Source organism: Scyliorhinus canicula, chromosome 5, assembly GCF_902713615.1.
Source record: "Scyliorhinus canicula chromosome 5, sScyCan1.1, whole genome shotgun sequence".
In the NCBI taxonomy this organism is placed as follows: domain Eukaryota; kingdom Metazoa; phylum Chordata; class Chondrichthyes; order Carcharhiniformes; family Scyliorhinidae; genus Scyliorhinus; species Scyliorhinus canicula.
The window spans coordinates 73,786,331-73,807,012 of NC_052150.1; the positions used below are offsets into that span (position 1 = coordinate 73,786,331).

General features: G+C 50.6%; 1 protein-coding gene across 1 annotated transcript in view; it reads right to left on the reverse strand.

Annotated features, from left to right (window-relative positions):
* LOC119966051 (ornithine decarboxylase 1-like) overlaps positions 1–20,682 on the reverse strand; it is a 100,256-nt gene that overhangs the window by 19,557 nt on the left and 60,017 nt on the right. The window contains exons 6-7 of the mRNA XM_038797215.1: positions 16,866–16,949; positions 1,519–1,681 (exon numbers count right to left, since the gene is read on the reverse strand). Coding sequence (XP_038653143.1) covers positions 1,519–1,681; positions 16,866–16,949 — 247 coding nt within the window. The remainder of the gene's footprint in view (positions 1–1,518; positions 1,682–16,865; positions 16,950–20,682) is intronic.

Consider the following 20,682-nt stretch of genomic DNA (forward strand, 5'->3'; position numbering starts at 1 on the left):
CGCCGCTGACAGGCCTCTCCCACTGGCGGGAATTGGAGCACCTCTGGTGTCGGCGGAACTGGCGGCGCGAGCGGGCCCCGGGGTCCTGGGGGGGGGCACGGGGCGATCGGACCCCAGGGGGTGCCCCCACGGTGGCCTGGCCCGCGATCGGGGCCCACCGATTGGCGGGCGAGCCAGTGCCATGGGGGCACTCTTTTTCTTCAGCCGCCGGCACGGCCTCCACCATGGCGGAGGCGGAAGAGGCCCCTCTACCATGCATGTGACGGTGGTGACGTCAGCAGCCGCTGATGCACCGGCACAAGCGTCGACCAGCGAAGGCCTTTCGGCCAGCCCCGACGCCGGGCGGCAGGTGCCAAAGGCCGTTGGCACCGGTTTTGGCGCCAGTCGGCGTGGCAGAAACCACTCCGGCACGGGCCTAGCCCCTAAAGGTGCGGAGAATTCCGCACCTTTGGGGAGGCCCAAGGCCTCTACGCCGGGACCCCCTGCCCCGCCGGGTAGGGGAGAATCCCAGCCACAATGTGGAAATGTGTGAGGTTATGCACTTTGGAAGGAGGAATCGAGGGATAGACTATTTTCTAAATTGGGAAATGCTTCGGAAAGCAGAAGAACAAAGGGACTATGGAGTCCTTGTTCACAATTCTCTTAAGGTTAATGTGCGGGTTCAGTGAGCAGTTAAGAAGGCAAATGCAATGTTAGCATTCACGTCAAGAGGGCTACAATACAAGACCAGGGATGTACCTCTGAGACTGTATAAAGCTCTGGTCGGACCACATTTGGAGTATTGTGAGCAGTTTTGGGCCCCATATCTAAGGAAGGATGTGCTGCCCTTGGAAAGGGTCCAGAGGAGGTTCACTAGAATGATCCCTGGAATGAAGAACTTGTCATATAAGGAACGTTTGCAGACTCTGGGTCTGTACCCGTTGGAGTTTGGAAGGATGAGGGAGGATCTTATTGAAACATACAAGGTACTGCGAGGCCTGGATAGAGTGGACGTGGAGAGGATGTTTCCACTTGTAGGAAAAACTAGAACCAGAGGACACCATCACAGATTAAAGGCACGATCCTTTAAAACAGAGATGAGGAGGAATTTCTTCAGCCAGAGGGTGGTGAATCTGTGAAACTCTTTGCCGCAGGAGGCAGTGGAGGCCAATTCACTGAGTGTCTTTAAGACTGAGATAGATAGGTTCTTGTTTAATAAGGAGATTGGGGTTATGTGGAGAAGAGAGGAAAATGCGGATGAGAAAATGTCAGCCATGATTGAATGGCGGAGCAGACTCGATGGGCTAAGTGGCCTAATTCTGCTCCTATGTCTTATGGTCTTGTGGCTTCAATCAAACTGGAGCAATTATTTATTTCCCTTATTGCCTGTGTTTAGAACCCAACCTCCACATTATGTCTCCTCCGACGCTGCTAGTCACAGGAATAAATCCACATCTTATTACACCATATGCAATATATTGGTACATTAATTAAAAATGCCACTTGTCTGTCGAACGTTTTGATGATGCCGAAAATTACCATTGGAGCTGGATTGAGAATTTGTAATAATTCTTCGAGCAACAATATTGACTGCCAGAGTGAACGATGATGTCACATAATAACGGCCAGGTTCAGCAATTATCTTGACTCCATTTTCTTCAGGAAAGTAAATGTCCAATGCAGGATTGATCAGTGCTGTTAGCTGAAACAGGTAAAATAATAAGAGGCTAATGTCAGGTAGATGGCACTTCAGTTTTAAGTGGAGTAGTTTGGAGAGCAAGTAGATTAATAATGTTCTCATGCCATTTAATGATAATATTCATTCATGAATCATTCTTCGCATATTGTTCTGAAGAGTAAAATGATGGTCAGGATTCTCCATCCCATGATGCCCAGAAGGTGTTCTCCAATGGCATGGAGAATCGGGCACGGGGAAAAAGCAGGATTGTCATCTACCAGAACGCGATGCTCTGTAATAGGCAGATCACTCACAGGGCCCCCTGTTGCAGGGAAACCCCTCATAGGGCCCCCTGTAGCAGGGAACCCCCTCACAGGGACCGCTGTAGCAGGGAAACCCCTCATAGGGCCCCCTGTAGCAGGGAACCCCCTCACAGGGACCCCTGTCAGCAGGGAAACCCCTCACAGGGACCCCTGTCAGCAGGGAAACCCCTCACAGGGACCCCTGTAGTAGGGACACCCTTCACATGGACCCCTGTAATAGGGAAACCCCTCACAGGGACCCCCTCTAGCAGGGAAACCCCTCACAGGGCCCCCTGTTGCAGGGAAACCCCTCATAGGGCCCCCTGTAGCAGGGAAACCCCTCACAGGGACCCCTGTAATAGGGAAACCCCTCACAGGGACCCCTGTAGCAGGGAACCCCCTCACAGGGACCCCTGTCAGCAGGGAAACCCCTCACAGGGACCCCTGTAGCAGGGAAACCCCTCACAGGGACCCCTGTCAGCAGGGAAACCCCTCACAGGGACCCCTGTAGCAGGGAAACCCCTCACAGGGACCCCTGTAGCAGGGAAACCCCTCACAGGGACCCCTGTCAGCAGGGAAACGCCTCACAGGGACCCCTGTAGCAGGGAAACCCCTCACAGGGACCCCTGTCAGCAGGGAAACCCCTCACAGGGACCCCTGTAGCAGGGAAACCCCTCACAGGGACCCCTGTCAGCAGGGAAACGCCTCACAGGGACCCCTGTAGCAGGGAAACCCCTCACAGGGACCCGTGTAGCAGGGAAACCCCTCACAGGGACCCCTGTCAGCAGGGAAACCCCTCACAGGGACCCCTGTAATAGGGAAACCCCTCACAGGGACCCCTGTAGCAGGGAAACCCCTCACAGGGACCCCTGTCAGCAGGGAAACCCCTCACAGGGACCCCTGTAGCAGGGAAACCCCTCACAGGGACCCCTGTCAGCAGGGAAACCCCTCACAGTGACCCCTGTCAGCAGGGAAACCCCTCACAGGGACCCCTGTAGCAGGGAAACGCCTCACAGGGACCCCTGTCAGCAGGGAAACCCCTCACAGGGACCCCTGTAGCAGGGAAACCCCTCACAGGGACCCCTGTAGCAGGGAAACCCCTCACAGGGACCCCTGTAGCAGGGAAACCCCTCACAGGGACCCCTGTAGCAGGGAAACCCCTCACAGGGACCCGTGTAGCAGGGAAACCCCTCACAGGGACCCCTGTAATAGGGAGCCTCATAGGGACCCCTGTAATAGGGAAACCCCTCACAGGGACCCCTGTAGCAGGGAAACCCCTCACATGGACCCCTGTCAGCAGGGAAACCCCTCACAGGGACCCCTGTAGCAGGGAAACCCCTCACAGGGACCCCTGTAGCAGGGAAACCCCTCACAGGGACCCCTGTCAGCAGGGAAACCCCTCACAGGGACCCCTGTAGCAGGGAAACCCCTCACAGGGACCCCTGTTGCAGGGAAACCCCTCACAGGGACCCCTGTAGCAGGGAAACCCCTCACAGGGACCCCTGTAATAGGGAAACCCCTCACAGGGACCCCTGTAGCAGGGAAACCCCTCACAGGGACCCCTGTAGCAGGAAAACCCCTCACAGGGACCCCTGTAATAGGGAAACCCCTCACAGGGACCCCTGTAGCAGGGAAACCCCTCACAGGGACCCGTGTAGCAGGGAAACCCCTCACAGGGACCCCTGTAGCAGGGAAACCCCTCACAGGGACCCCTGTAATAGGGAAACCCCTCACAGGAACCCCTGTAGCAGGGAAACCCCTCACAGGGACCCGTGTAGCAGGGAAACCCCTCACAGGGACCCCTGTAGCAGGGAAACCCCTCACAGGGACCCCTGTAATAGGGAAACCCCTCACAGGGACCCCTGTAGCAGGGAAACCCCTCACAGGGACCCCTGTCAGCAGGGAAACCCCTCACAGGGACCCCTGTAGCAGGGAAACCCCTCACAGGGACCCCTGTAGCAGGGAAACCCCTCACAGGGACCCCTGTAGCAGGAAACCCCTCACAGGGACCCCTGTCAGCAGGGAAACCCCTCACAGGGACCCCTGTAGCAGGGAAACCCCTCACAGGGACCCCTGTAGCAGGGAAACCCCTCACAGGGACCCCTGTAGCAGGGAAACCCCTCACAGGGACCCCTGTAGCAGGGAAACCCCTCACAGGGACCCCTGTAATAGGGAAACCCCTCACAGGGACCCCTGTAGCAGGGAAACCCCTCACAGGGACCCCTGTCAGCAGGGAAACCCCTCACAGGGACCCCTGTAATAGGGAAACCCCTCACAGGGACCCCTGTAGCAGGGAAACCCCTCACAGGGACCCCTGTCAGCAGGGAAACCCCTCACATGGACCCCTGTAGCAGGGAAACCCCTCACAGGGACCCCTGTAATAGGGAAACCCCTCACAGGGACCCCTGTAGCAGGGAAACCCCTCACAGGGACCCCTGTAGCAGGGAAACCCCTCACAGGGACCCGTGTAGCAGGGAAACCCCTCACAGGGACCCCTGTAGCAGGGAAACCCCTCACAGGGACCCCTGTCAGCAGGGAAACCCCTCACAGGGACCCCTGTAGCAGGGAAACCCCTCACAGGGACCCGTGTAGCAGGGAAACCCCTCACAGGGACCCCTGTAATAGGGAGCCTCATAGGGACCCCTGTAATAGGGAAACCCCTCACAGGGACCCCTGTAGCAGGGAAACCCCTCACAGGGACCCCTGTCAGCAGGGAAACCCCTCACAGGGACCCCTGTAGCAGGGAAACCCCTCACAGGGACCCCTGTAGCAGGGAAACCCCTCACAGGGACCCCTGTAGCAGGGAAACCCCTCACAGGGACCCCTGTTGCAGGGAAACCCCTCACAGGGACCCCTGTAGCAGGGAAACCCCTCACAGGGACCCCTGTAATAGGGAAACCCCTCACAGGGACCCCTGTAGCAGGGAAACCCCTCACAGGGACCCCTGTAGCAGGAAAACCCCTCACAGGGACCCCTGTAATAGGGAAACCCCTCACAGGGACCCCTGTAGCAGGGAAACCCCTCACAGGGACCCGTGTAGCAGGGAAACCCCTCACAGGGACCCCTGTAGCAGGGAAACCCCTCACAGGGACCCCTGTAATAGGGAAACCCCTCACAGGAACCCCTGTAGCAGGGAAACCCCTCACAGGGACCCGTGTAGCAGGGAAACCCCTCACAGGGACCCCTGTAGCAGGGAAACCCCTCACAGGGACCCCTGTAATAGGGAAACCCCTCACAGGGACCCCTGTAGCAGGGAAACCCCTCACAGGGACCCCTGTCAGCAGGGAAACCCCTCACAGGGACCCCTGTAGCAGGGAAACCCCTCACAGGGACCCCTGTAGCAGGGAAACCCCTCACAGGGACCCCTGTAGCAGGGAAACCCCTCACAGGGACCCCTGTAGCAGGGAAACCCCTCACAGGGACCCCTGTCAGCAGGGAAACCCCTCACAGGGACCCCTGTAGTAGGGACCCCTCTAATAGGGAGACCTCCCCATAGGGAGACCCTGATGGCGTTTTTAAAAAGTTCATCCCTCCCTATCACATCTTGATTTTCAATTATCTTCGGGAAGTTTTCTAAGTCTTCTACCGTGAAGGCAGACACAAAGTAGATGTTCAACACCTCTGCCATTTCTTTGTTTTCTCTGATCAATTCTCAAAGTCACTCTCTAGAGGACCAATACTAGCTTTCATTGCTCTTTTTCTGTGAAAATACTTGGAGAAACTCTTACTGTTTTAAATTCCGAGCTAGCTTACTGTCATACTCTGCTTTCTGCCTTTTTATTATCTTTGTAGTCATGCTTTATTGGTTCTTAAAGATTATCTATTCCTCTTTGCAGAATTGTACAGTGTACAATATAATACTATCCTTAATTTGTACAATTTAATACTACCCTTAACTTTCTTATTTAGACATGGATGATGCATCTTTTTTAAAGAGTTTCTTTTTCTCATTGGGAAAAACCTTTGATGAGAGTTATTAAATATCTTCACAAATATCCACTGAAACTCTACTGTGCTACCTTTTAACCCAGTTTGCCAGTTCAATTTAGCCAGGTCTGCCATCATACTCTCATAGTTACCTTTATTCAGCTTGAGAAATAGTCATGGACCCACACTTCTCGCTTTCGAACCGAACATGAAATACTAGAATGTTGCAATCGTTGTCACCTTGAGGCTCCTTTACCATGAGGTTATTGATTAATCCTGCCTCATTTCACATTACCAGGTATAGAATACCCTGCTCCCTGGTTCGTTCCAGAACATGCTGCTTTAAGAAATTGTCTCGAAAACACTACAAACTAATTTCCCAAGCTACCTTTGCCGGAGTGGTTTTCCCAACCTACATGTAGATTAAAGTCATCCATGATTGTTGGAGTACCTTCCTTACATGCTTCCTTTATTGCTTGCTGTTTGCTTCTGTCCGATAGAACAAAGAACAGGACAGCACAGGAACAGGCCCTTCAGCCCTCCAAGCCTGTGCTGATCACGTGGCCTATCTCGACCAACTGCATATATCCTTCTATACCCTGTCTGTTCACATGTCTATCCAGATAACCCTTAAAGGTCGCTAACGTATCTGCCTCAACCACCTCACTTGTCAGTGCATTCCAGGTCACCACCACCCTCTGTGTAAAAAATTTCCTCTGCACATCTCCACTGAACCTATTGCCCCTCACCTTGAACTTGTGCCGCCTTATAATTATCATTTCCGCCCTGGGAAAAAGCATTCAACTGTTCACCCTATCTATGCCCGTCATAATTTTATAAACTTCTGTCAGGTCACCCCTCAGCCTCTGGCTCTTGAGGGAGAACAGTTCCAGTTTATTCAATCTCTCTTCATAACCTCCTCCCTCGTAATAACGTTCTAAAGTATTTACCATCAATTAACTTGTCCCGCTCCTTTGTGAATACCAATGCAAAATACTCGTTAAGGATCTCATCTACTTCCTTTGGTTCTACTCATAATTTCCCTCCTTTGTCCTTGAGTGGGCCAACTTCTACCCTCGTGTTCCTAATGTACATATAAAATGCCTTGGTATTCTCCTTAATACTGTTTACCAAGGACATTTTGTGACCCCTTTTTGCCCTCCTAACTCCCTGCTTGAGCTCTTTTCTACTTTCCTTGTATTCTTCATGTACTTCAACTGGTTTTAGTTGCCGAGACCTCATGAATGCATCCTTTTTCTTTCTGACTAGACTCGCAATTTCCCTGGCCATCCACGGTTCCTGAATCCTGCCTTTTCTTTTCATCGGCACATACCTGTCCTGTACTCCCATCAACTGCTCCTTAAAAGATTCCCACATGTCAAATGTGGATTTACCCTCAAACAGCCTCTCCCAAACAGCAGCCTCCAAATCCTGCCTAATCTGGTAGTAATTAGCCTTACCCCAACTTCGCACCTTAACCCAAGGACAACACTTTTCCTTTTCCATGAGTATCCGAAAGCTTACGGAATTGCAGTCACTGTTCACCACATGTTCTCCCACTGCCACCTTGGTGACCTGGTTGGGCTCGTTCCCCAGTACTAGGTCCAGTATAGCCTCTTCTCTAGTCGGACTATCTACATATTGTTTCAAAAAAATCTTCCTAGACACTCTTAACAAATTCCTCACCATCCAGACCCTTAGCCCTAAGGGATTTCCAGTCAAATGAGGAAAATTAAAGTCTCCCACTACAACAACCCTATTATTTCTGCATCTATCCAGAATCTGCTTACAAATTTGTTCTTCAACTTCCTGTGGGCTGTTGAGAGGCCTGGAGTACAGCCCCATCATAGTGACTGTCCCCTTCCTGTTTTTGGGTTCTACCCACACCTCGTCACTTGATTCTTCCAAGGTGTCCTCCCTCTGAACAGCTGTAATATGTTCTCTAACCAGTATTGCAACTCCCTTACCTCTTTTATCTTCCTCCCCGTCTCACCTAAATCACCTATATCCTGGAATATTTAGCTGCCAGTCCTGTCCCTTTTTTAACCAAGTCTCCGTTATCGCAGCCACATCCAAGTTCCGAGCATGAATCAAGATGTAACAATTGTTAGGCGGCCTATAAACTACTCCCACAAGTGACCTTTTACCTTCTCTTTTTCTCATCTCTACATAAACTGTTTCTACATCCTGATCTTTCAGGCCAAGGTTATCTCTCAGTACTGAACTAATGCCATCCTTAATAAACAGATTTACCCTGCCACCTTTTCCCTGCTTCCGATATGTCAAATACTGTTCAACATTTAAGTTTCAGCCTTGGTCACGTTTCACTGTAATATCTATGAGGTCATATATATTCATCTCTATCTGTGCTACCAATTCATTCCTTTTGTTAAAAATGCAGATACATCACCTTAAACTCAGTATTGTTTACCATTTTCCCAATTTCTGTATTTGCTGGTGCACTGTTCTGATTGTATGTTCTGTCCCTTCTTGTCACTCTCTGGTAACCATTATTCAAATTGCTGCCCTGTTATATTACTTTGTTGTTTCCCTTTACTTTACTACTGTGATGACTGGGAGATGTTAAGAAATTGGATCGAAGATGTACTGGGCAATTTAGTGGTTAATAGCCTGAGGATAAAACTACTAGAACTGAGTGAGAGGTATATACCCACATCTAGTCTGAGCTACATTGTCCCATTCAGACTTAAATATGTTAATGGGAATAAACACCCCTGATCAGCCAGGGTGATTCACTCAAGATCCATTGTCCTTCGGGACACAAGAATGATGGCCTCTTTTGTCCATAAATAGGAGGTTAGATGCATTTTCTTAGCATGGCCCTGTTCTTTTGTGTAAACGGGAGTGAGTAATGATAAGTACAGATAGCAATGAGTTCAAGTCTGGGTACGTCTGGACAGAACCATATTTGAGGGGCTGGGCAGAGCTCTGAGAAACAAACAAATCATGGTTTAATAGGTGGGGGCAGAAGGATTTGGAGAACAATTGGGAGAGGCCATGAAAAAACTACCACAGAGACAGGCTTTTGGACGGGGTCTGAAAGAGCCTCACTACTAGCTGAAATATGTTCTGTAACACAAGTATAATTTTGCCATCTGTGTAGGTGGAGTTGAGAGCTGTATGTTCATTTCGCGTGCTGCTTAATGGGAAATCTTGTGTTAGGGTTAAGATGTACATATAAGCTGTTCTTGTTAGGTTTGAAGTTTAAATTTTTAAATATTGTTTTTCTTTTGTTATAACATTTTTTATTGTAAAAATAAAAAAGCCCTATTTCTCATTCAATAACAAATTGATCTTTCTGCGCAGTCTTAAGAGCAAACAAATGTTGCGGTTCTGGCACAGTATCTGGTCTGGTGTCTGTAACACGACAATCCTTCTCACATGATTCCTTCTCCCCAGTAATTAGTTCAAAGCCATATCTTCCACCCTGGTTATACAATTTTCTGGAAACACTGGTCCCAACATTGTTCAGGTGAAGACTGTCATGGCACAAAAGACTGCACTGGGACACTGCTGAGATTGTGAGTTTCCTGCTTGGGGAGTGTGGTCTGACGCTGGCATCCCTTGACACCCAGGTGGCGACCTTCCACCTTCAGACTCGGCAGAGATACCTTTAGGTCAATCCCCCTCCTGGATTATGTGCCCTAGCAACGTATTTCTTTTGCCAGGTGCATGGCCTGAACTGCGACATATAACTCCTGTTGTGAACCAGACAGGCCTTCGCAACCCTTTACAGGAATTGCCGTCTTTTACCAGGACCTTCTCAAAGACTGGAACATGGTCGTCTCGCGTGGCAGTTCTCCCCAGTCTGGAGTAACGCCTGTCGTCAGGGAACAACTGCTCACGAATCCGTACCTCCACCAATACCACTTCCGGTGGCTGGCAGGGGGATACACTACCAGGGTGACAAGGATCAGGGGTGGGGTGGAGGTATGTGCTGGGTGGGGGTGGTGTGGGCTGGATGTTAACCCACGGGTTAGAGCGACATGCGGCGGTGTCTATCCAGCGTGTGACCGATGCCAACCAAGACCTGACAATACTCGTGCTCGGACCTGACTGCCTTTGTGGTCTCAGGAGGCACAGTGGACTGCCCTCAGAGCAAACCCCTGCTCGGACGGAGTTCCACATTGGCCTCAAGGCCCAGCACCCCTTGGGCTCTGGAGCCCCACAGCCTGAGCCACCTTGCGGAAATGCCCCCCATGCCCTTTCGCATTGCACTGAGAGGTTTCCTGTGTGGGCTGCTGGTGCACACCCTTCAATTCCTTGCTCTTGCCTGGACATGCCTTGTTGCTGTCCGGCGGAGGAGGTCCCCAGTGAAAGTCCCTCTATGGAGGAGGAGTCCTCCGCTTTAACATCGGGGCCCTGGGGCAGAGGGTGTCCATATAACCGTAGAATGCACTGGTTCACGGACTCACAAGATACTTACCTTTTTTGTGGAGTCCTTGGACCACATTTATATGGGTTGTAGTAGGCCATACTCCCTGTTTGTTATTTAACAAACCTGTTGCTGATGTTTTGTTTGCACTTCAGTCCCAAGCTCTTAATCTATAGGCCCCTGGTGCTGAGAGGGGTGGGTCGGGAGGAGGACCTCTCGTGAACTGCTCCTGGGCCTAGAAAAGCTTTGCATCAACAGGTCCAGGCAGCGGACATTTGAGGGGGTTCTCTGACCTGACTGTCTGCCCCTCTTCCACGGCTACGTTTGCGGCCGGGTGCCCCTGGAGAGGGAGCATACGGTGTCCATGGGCACCCTTGAAACCTTCCATTCCCTTTGGGCAGCACAGGGGCTGGGGTGCTTTATTGCCCCCATTAATCACATTTTGATTTAATGCCTTAAGTTTCCTTTGTGATTCATTTTTGTTTATAGCAGTTTCCATTTGGGACAGTCCCTTTAATTTGTCCCTCAGTCCATTTGATCTTGTTTAGTTGGTTATTTATGTTCGACTAAATAGTTGGAATGTTGGCCCCAAACACTGAACTCCAATGCTCATACAGGCATTAACATTACACCAACGTCACTGATGTGCAAGGTATGATGATGATGTCTCTCATCACTCACCCCATTCAAGGTCGTGACCCTGACCTTGAGGTCCCCCAATAGGATGCAGATGCTGGTCCCATGCATCCTCTCAGCTGCTCATTCACCTAATGCCAGAGTAGGGGGAGGGTGTGGGAATGGTATTTTTCATAGACGTCACAGTGCAGAAGGAGGCCATTCGGCCCATCAAATCTGCACCGGCTCTTGGAAAGAGCACCCTACCCAAATCCACACCTCCACCCCATCCCCATAACCCAGTAACCCCACCCAACACTAAGGGCAATTTTGGACACTAAGGGTATTTAGAATGGACAATCCACCTAACCTGCACATCTTTGGACTGTGGGAGGAAACCGGAGCACCCGGAGGAAACCCACGCACACACGGGGAGAACGTGCTGACTCCACACAGACAGTGACCCAAGCCGGAATCGAACCTGGGACCCTGAAGCTGTGAAGCAATCATGCTAACCACTATGCTACCGTGCTGCCCACTATGGTAGGAGGTAAGTTGTCACTGAGACTCACGAGGGTCCCCACACCTCATCCAAGTGGAATTGAGAGGGACAATTGTGGAGAAGTGGCGGAGTGTGTGAGAGAGGAGGGTGTGAGGCTGGGTGGAGAAGCACTCAGTAAAGTGGAAGTGCATGGGTGAATGTCCCAGAGGTATGTAAGTCAGACGGTCAGGGCACCGTCAGGAAACCTCAGCGCTCACTGTGGTGCTGCCTGCTTCTGAGTGCAGAATTCTGGAGACTCATGGAGCCAGTTGTGTGGCTATTCTACTCATATTCTACTGCGTGTGGACAGGACCAGCGTCCTGCAAAGGGGAGGCTGGGCCATAGGTGTTCTGGGTGCAGCTTCAGAGATGGTGCAGCCTCATAGCAGACACTACTGTTGAAGGGTCTTCCAATGTCAAACATCCTGCCTGCAGAGCTTCAGCGGTGGAGAAGACTGCGTTATGTCCTGGGGACGGATCTGTAAGAGTTGGCAGCACATGGAATAGAAGGACACCCGCTGCCCATGGTCCTTAACGGTACCACCGTTCTGATCTTCTAGGCAGGCGGCTCGTTTCAGGGCAGCACAGGTGACCTGTGTGATATTTCCCAGTCAGCCACACACAAATGCATAAGGAGTAACAGATGCCCTTTTATGCAAGGGCCCACATGTATATAAACTTGGACCGGAAGTAGGCGAGCCAGGGGCTTTGCCCACTTAACGGGCATGCCCCAAGTGCAGGATTTGATAAACTGCACCTATGTGGTCCTGCGGTCTCCATGACATCCTGCAGTGCCATTCATGAACATTCCACTCCCAACTTGTTTGGGATGACATGATCCACATAATGCAGGTGTGTGCCCGTTTCCCGGGGAACGACCATGATATTTAATTCTTAGACCCCTTGCAGATCCCTGACATTTTTAGGGAGAGCAGCGACTGGAGGGATGGCTCCTTGTGACAGAGATCCCCACTCAGGTGGTGGCTGATGATGCCAGTCTGGAGGCCACAAATGTCTGCAGAGACTTGGTACAACAAGTTTCATGTGCCAATGCGCGTGCTGGTCAAGCGGGTAATAGGTCTGCTGGAAATGCAGTTCTGGCGCCGTGGCCATTTTGGGGTGTGCCCTCCAATACAGGTGTGCCCTCCAATACAATGCGGATGAACCGCATAATTGTCATCTGCTGTGCCCTCCACAACTTGGCGCTGAAGAGGGGAGACCATCTGGGCCAGGGAGGGATGGGGAAATATCATATCTCCTCGGATGAGGAGTTCAAGAGGGGCAGCAAGGCACAACATGCAAAGGAGGAGGAGAATGGACCTCAGGCAAAGGCCAGGGCCCGCATGGACCAAAGAGCAAGGGACACCACACACCTCTTGATTTGGGGATGATGTGGGTGAAGAGCTCTCCCACTGTCGGGGTGTGACATCTTATCAGTACTGTGGTGCCAGCAGCAGGTTCACATGATGGTGCCCATGTTCATGGGCAGGGCGCTAAAGCCATTGGCGGGAGAATGATGATGACGTGCATTCAGCGCTAATGATATTCCTCTCATCCTTCGCGATCTGTCTGGCTCCTGTCTGACAGAGAGCTGAACATGTTCTGTAACTGAATGGTCTTATCAAGGGGTTCAGAGACACTGCATGACCTCTCATCTGCTGCAGCCCCCTCAGAGGTCAGGGATCCTGGTGTTTTCCTCCAACTAACATCCGAGGTAAGCAGCCGCTCTACACTTTGTCAGTCCGTGGCCTCCTCATCACTGGAGAAGAGTGGCAGAGATGAGAGGCCTGAGCATTGATGCTGGGGGTATGCTAAGCCAGCAGCAGCACACCTTTACAGAGTCATCAGTGTGGGAGGTGGGAGAGATATCGTGTTGCCATTTTCACACTCCACAGGGATGAAGCACCAAGTGAACAAAGTGATGAATGCAAGAGCAATATTACAATGGTGACCTATCTCAACTTGTGCCTTGGTTCACCTGCGCCCAGTGGGTGTCTGCAGTTTTGCACTCTTCCTCATAGTCACAACACATCTCGGTGTATCCCCAAGATCTACAGCTGAGGTTGAGGTGGGCTGCTGCCTTCCGCGCCCTGTTGCCTGAGATGATCTTGGCAGGCATCCATTAGGGTACCTGAATCTTAAGGGTCCAGGCCTACCTTGGGGCATCACGGGTGTTGCAGTGCTGCCCTCCTCAGTGTGCTGGGCCGGAAGTGTGTCGCTTGCAGGAAGGAGTATCAGATGGTCTGGACACCCCCAGAGTCCCCTGGGTGGAAGGCTCCAAGTTGCGTTCCTGCCGATCCTCTTCCCTTCCCTTCTCTCCATGGGATAGAGAGACAGCTGAAGTGAGATCCAGAAACTCTCCCACCCTCTGGTGCATGCACACGTGGATTTCCACTCCTGCCTGCACCATGCAGTTGATGCCCTGAAATATGGAGCTCATGGCCTCAGCCAAGGAGGTCATGAGCTGAGCCGTGAAGTGGACAACCCTGCCATAGAGTGCATGTCCTGCGCCAAAGTCGCCACTATGGACGCCACCCTCAACGTTGACCGCATTCCATAGGAGTGGGTTGGAAAGGGATGTGAGGAACAGTGTAGATATTGGGGGAGACCATGGAGATTGGGGGCGTAGGGGGGGGAGGGGGGGGGAGTAAAGCGGGCCTTGTGACAAGTGCTGGCAACCCGTGAAGTGGCTGGCTTAAAGATCACCTTGGAGATGCGAGGGGGTGCGAGGGGATGCAGTGAGAGACTGGAGGTGGCAAATTTACTCTGGCTGTGGAAAGAAGATTATACATCTTTTTGAGGTGCTACGGCCCCGTCCGCACCACTGCCTCCAAGGTGGGGGCGGTCACCTTGCTGGACGGTTGTCTGTGCGACCGTGGATAGAGGGCATCCCTCACCTGCTGCACACCATCCAACAATCTGGTCAGGGCTCCCTCTGTGAAATGCGGAAATATGGAGCTCACCACTGATTGCAAAAATTAAGTTGTCCCTGGGCGAGCAAATCAGCAGGAGGCTACCATGAACACGGCATGATTCACATGATGAAAAAGAATCGTGAAACAGGCTCAATATTCCACAATAGTTCCTGCAGACAGTACCGGCAGCATTTGCACCGCTTTTCACACCAGAACTGACATTTCTTGAATCTGTTCTGACATGTAACATGCTGTGGTCAGATGAGCAATCATTAGACAGACTTTCCATCTCACAAACAATACCAGAATGAATGACAGAGCGCGGCTGTAGGTTTACAATATTGATTTACCTTTGCTGAAGTATGTATAGATTCTGCCTACTGTTAAACCACCCTGTTCTACTTTCTTTAGTTACTTAAATGCAGTTATCAGTTGAAACAACAGAATAATCAGTTATCAAAGGAGGAAATGCTGCTAAATCTCAGCATCTGTAGGGAGAATTATCAGCTAGTTGTCTTTAACAAGCTCATGTTACATAATCCAACGTGAGTATTTCCAGTCAAAACATACAACACAAAGTGTCATTACTCAAACCAGCTCCATTGGGCAGAACATGTCGTTCAGATACATACAAACATACATAGAAAATAGAAGTAGGAGGAGGCCATTCGGCCCTTCTGCCTGCTCTGCCAATCATTATGATCATGGCTGATCATCAAGTTCAATATCCTGAACCCACCTCCCCCAATATCCCTTGATTCCTTTAGCCCCAAGAGCAATATCTAATTCCTTCTTGAAATTAGACAATGTTTTCGCTTCAACTACTTTTAGTGGGAGTGAATTCCACAGATTCGCCACTCTCTGGGTGAAGAAATTTCTCCTCACCTCAGTCCAAAAGGTTTACCCCTTGTCCTCAAACTATGACCCCCTCATTCTGGATTCCACCACCATCAGGAACGTTCTTCCTGAATCGACCCGGTCTAATACTATTAGATTTTTATGAATTTCTGAGGTCCCCCCAAACTCTTCTAAATTCCAATGAATATAATCCTAACCGACTTAGTGCCGCCATCCTGGAATCAGCCGGGTAAACCTTTGCTGCACTCTCTCCATAGCAAGAACATCCTTCCTCAGAAAAGGACACCAAAACTGCACACAATACTTGGTGTGGCCTCACAGTTACCCTATACAATTGCAATAAAACATGATTGCTACCACTACTTCCATGGACAGATGTAGCAGCTTCAGATAGACCAGTGAGGTCAGGATCAAGGAGGGTGTTTTCTTCATGTTAGTCCTCTCGCCACCTATCGCAGGCCCAGTCTAGAAGATATGTCCTTCTGAACTGTACCAGCTCAGTCAGTAGTGGTGCAAAATCAATCACTCTTGACTTTGGGACACTGAAGACACCACTCAAAGTACATTCTGTACCTACATTCTGTACCCGTGGTACCCTCAGCACCTCTTCTAAATGATGTTAAACATGGAGGAGCAGTGAATCATCAGTTGAGGGGTAGTAGGTGCAATTGGTAGGAGATTTTCTTGCCCAAATTTGACCTGATGCCATGAGATTTCATCAGGTCCAGAGACAATGTTGAGTGCTTCCAGGACTGCAGCCTCTCGACTGTTTACCGTTCGGCTGTGAACTCTGCTGACGCTGATGGAGGAGGAGGTTGGAAGGTCGGTGAACCATATGATTCTATGAGCATAACTGTCAAGCTGTTGCTTGATGGGTCTGTGGGCTGGCATTCCCAATTTTAGCACAGATCCCCAGATGATAGTGAGGAGATGATGATGTGGAGACGCCGGCGTTGGACTGGCATGAGCACAGTAAGAAGACTTACAACACCAGGTAAAAGTCCAACAGGTTTGTTAATTTGTTTGTCACCTGAGGAAGGAGCAGTGCTCCGAAGGCTAGTGTTTGAAACAAACATGTTGGACTTTAACCTGGTGTTGTAAGACTTCTTAATAAGCAGTAGAGGCAGTGTGTGTGGACAGATAAACAAAATTACTTTTCAGGTCCAATAAGAAAATTCTTTAACCTGACACAATAACTTTGTGCTTCTGCTGCCAGACGGACGGAGTATTTCCCGCAGTTTTTGCTTTTCTGTCAGATTTTCAGCATCAGCGGTATTTTATATTTGTTTTGGCAAGGAGGACTTCAGAGGATCAACTGGGCTGTGTGTGCTTTTGTTGTGTCCGAATCCAATGCCTTTCTTGATGCTGGGTACTCTGTGCAATAGCAACCAGGTACCCTGACTTAATGTGGTCCATCAAGCAAAATGGTTTACTGACGCAAAATACTAGTCGCTGGGACCGGAATTCAAAGTAAAAACGTTGGAAATACTCAACAGGTCAGGTATTATCAGATGCACAAAAGTAGCTTGCATAGTTCTTTGACTTGTTTGTGTCACACCAAATTCTTCCCTATGTGTTCACTACATTGAATTCCAAACATTAATAAAACAATATTAATGCATCCTTGATGTTGATTTAAATTCCTTGAATTTTACCTCTTCAAAGATAACTTTATCGTCTCTAGAGCCAGGAAAACCACCTCCAATGTCAAGTACATCCATATGAAATCCGAGGTGAATCTGTAAATGTAGGGAAAAGAAATTTATTTTGGCATAATAGTCTAGCATCACCAGCTGTGGTTCTTCGTTTGGTGGTCGTCACTCCTTGGAAGGAGTGACGACCACCAAGCAGAGTAGCTATAGAACTATTTCATAGAATCATAGACTCCCTCGGTGAAGAAGGAGGCCATTTGGCCCATCGAGTCTGCACAAACCCTCCAAAAGAGCACCCACCGGGGCCATTCTCTCACCCTATCTCTGTAACCTAACCTGCACATCTTTGGGCACTAAGGGGCAATTTAGCATGACTAATACACCTAACCTGCACATCTTTGGGCACTAAGGGGCAATTTAGCATGACTAATACACCTAACCTGCACATCTTTGGACTGAGGGAGGAAACCAGAACACCCGAGGAAATCCACGCCGACACGGGAAGAACCTACAAACCCCACACAGTCTCGCAAGGTCAGAATTAAGCCTGGGTCCTTGGCGCCTTGGGGCAGCACTGCTAACCATTGTGCCACTCTTATTGATTAACAATATAATCATGTACAGATGGGGGCACTGTAGCACAGTGGTTAGCACATTTGCTTAACAGCTCCAGGGTCCCATGTTCAATTCCCGGCTTGGGTCACTGTCTGAGCGGAGTCTGCACATCCTCCCTGTGTGTACATGGGTTTCCTCCGGGTGCTCTGGTTTCCTCCAACAGTCCAAAGATATGCAGGTTAGGTGGATTGGTCATGCCAAATTGCCTTCAGTGTCCAAAAATGTTGGGTTGGATTGGGGTGAGTGGGGTTACTGGGATACAGGGATAGGGTGGTGGTGTGGGCTTAGGTAGGGTGCTCTTTCCAAGGGCCAGTGCAGACTCAATGTAAATTCTATGATACCGATGATTTTGACTCCAATTTCTCGACCGGCTAGGAAAACCAGCGTTCAGCCCCAGCATTCATGCACTCCAACCTTGATGTTGATCTGTGGACACTGTGTTTACCTTAGCAGTAACGTAGACAGGCTACCAAAATTTGAAATAGTGCAACACTGTTGAACATACTTGCACTGTGGGTCGACACTATGTTAGATTAACTGAAGACCTATGCCTATCCTGACCAGTCTAAACTGTTAGCACATGGTGAAGGTTTGTGCTATTAGCTGTGAGCTCTGTCCATCTCAGAGGCTGCATCCCGAATCAGTGGGAAAACTAGTGCCCTCTGGCTTTATAGTGAGCGTGCCCTAACTGGTGATTGGCTGCTGTGTTGTGTGTGTTGATTGGTCTTGCAGTGTGTCAGTCAGTGTGTGTCTCTGCACCATCATATACTGATGTGTATATCATGACAAACCTGATTGGCTGAACGGGTCACATAACCCTCTGAACATCCACCCCTTTAAAGGGGCATGCTACCACATCCTTTAGGTTCCTAATTAGGCTCTTAATTAGCACATTTGAATAAAATTTAAATATTTACAATATTTAATAATATAAAAAAATTTCAACCCTGTCTAATTCAGCCTGGGGACGTCCTGATCCTTTGAGAGTGTCGTAATTCACTGGCAGGTGCTCCAGCAATAGACGTAACTTGAGTTTGAACCTCAATGAATTGATTCTGGACTTGCGAACGTGCGTCATTGCATATAACTTCTCCAGTTCCCACTGGAACATAACTCGGCTCTTCCTCGCGGTAGTTTGCCGAAGCATTCCTTTCATCTGTAGCAGTATTACTGACAGACATACTAGAGGCAGACGTCCCCACAGGTTCTGTGTGCGATTCTCGTCCTCTCAAGTGGTCCAGGTGTTTCTTCACCCTTTTACCTTGGACATCCATTTTGTATGACACTGTACCTGTTCTGGCCGGAATTCTCCACCACCCGGGAATCGGCGGGAACGGGAATCACGCCCCACCGATCGGCGTGCCCCCCGTGGTGATTCTCCGGCCCGCGATAGGCCGAAGTCCCGCAGCTGATAGGTCAATCCCGCCGACGTGGTTTAAACCACCTCTGTGCCGGCGGGATTAGCGGCGCGAGCGGGCCCCCGGGGTCCTCGGGGATGCCCCCATGGTAGCCTGGCCCACGATCGGGGCCCACCGATCGGCGGGCAGGCCAGTGCCATGGGGGCACTCTTTTTCTTCTGCTGCCGCCACGGCCTCCACCATGACGGAGGCGGAAGAGACCACCCTACCGCGCATGCGCCGGTGGTGACGTCAGCGGCCGCTGATGCACCGGCGCATGCGCGGACCGGCGAAGGCCTTTTGGCCAGCCCCGACACTGAGCGGCGTAGCGCCAAAGGCCTTTGGCGCCGGTTTTGGCGCCATCGGCACCTTTGGGGAGGCCCGACGCCGGAATGGTTGGCGCCACTCCGCTACGCCGGGACCCCCCGCCCCGCCGGGCAGTGGAGAATCCCGGCCTATATCTGTGATCTCTCAGTCTACATTTCCCCACAAGGGGGAACATTTGGATTACTTTATCAATTCCATTTAGTATTTTATGCACCTCGATCAGATCCCCTCTCATCCTTCTAAACTCCAGCGAGTATAAGCTGTTTTGTGGCCACCTAAAGTGGCATCTGGCAAAAGATGCCGGGAAAAGTGGCCAAGTTCAGGGACAGACAGGCTGCCACTTGCAAATAAGCTAAACACCGCAGCTCGGATCATTTCTAAGCCTGGTAGGATATTGTCGGAATCATATCGATGGGTTTGCCACCAAAGCTGCCTCGCTGTCGGAACTCCGAAAGAAAAACGCCCCGTGGAATTGGTCCCCGTAACACACAACTGCAGTAATCGAATTAAAACACGGCCTTGCCACAGCTCCAGCCCTATTGGTTCCTGACCCTGACTTGCCCTATGCATTAGAAGTTGCAGCCACCGACCACACAATTTCAGCCATACTCCTGCAAGAACGGCAAGATAGATTAGGCCCCATAGCATACAACTCCCGAATATTAGACCCTATGTAGAGCAAGGCTTCTGTGGGTGCGAACGACACCTCCTTACAGTCTTTTGGGCTGCCCAGTATTTCACATACATAACCGGACTCAACCCAGTCACTATCCTTACGGAACACACCTTGACCCAACTACTCATTGATGGGCACCTCAAAGACAGTTCAGTTAGCCAGGTCAGTGCTGCACGCTGGACATTATTACTGCAGGGTAGGGACATTTCAGTGAAAAAAGTCCCTACGTTCCCAGCAGACAACTTAGATTATGGGGAACCCCACATGAGTGCCAGAGTGCCAGGTAATAGCGACCAAACACCCCACGGGACCCTTCATTCCCAAGGGAATGTAGCAGAAAGCCACCCACCCAGCACACAGCGGAGACATTTAAAATTGATGTAGATGGCTCCTCCATGATTAAGGACGGCAGTAGGATCATCGGTTGTGGCATTTATATGGAGGACGCGCAGGGATGCCCACTACAAGTGGTATCCCTCAAACTACCCGGACGCTTGGGAACCCAGGCAGCTGAACTCGCAGCAATAGCCTATATGGTCACCCACCTCGACTCATTCCAATGCCCGCTGACATCCACTCGGACAGTATGTACGTATGTAATAGCTTGGCAGAGTTCCTTCCCACATGGCAAGCACACGGTTTTGTCAGCAGACAGTAAGCCCCTACCATCTGCCCCATTACATAATTAAAGAAGCCACTGGCCAGCATTATCAAAGTAAAGAGCCACCACTGGACATCCCCACCCAGCAACTGCAAGGCCGACGCCTTAGCTAATGCCCGTAACGGACACTTCTGGCAACCACCG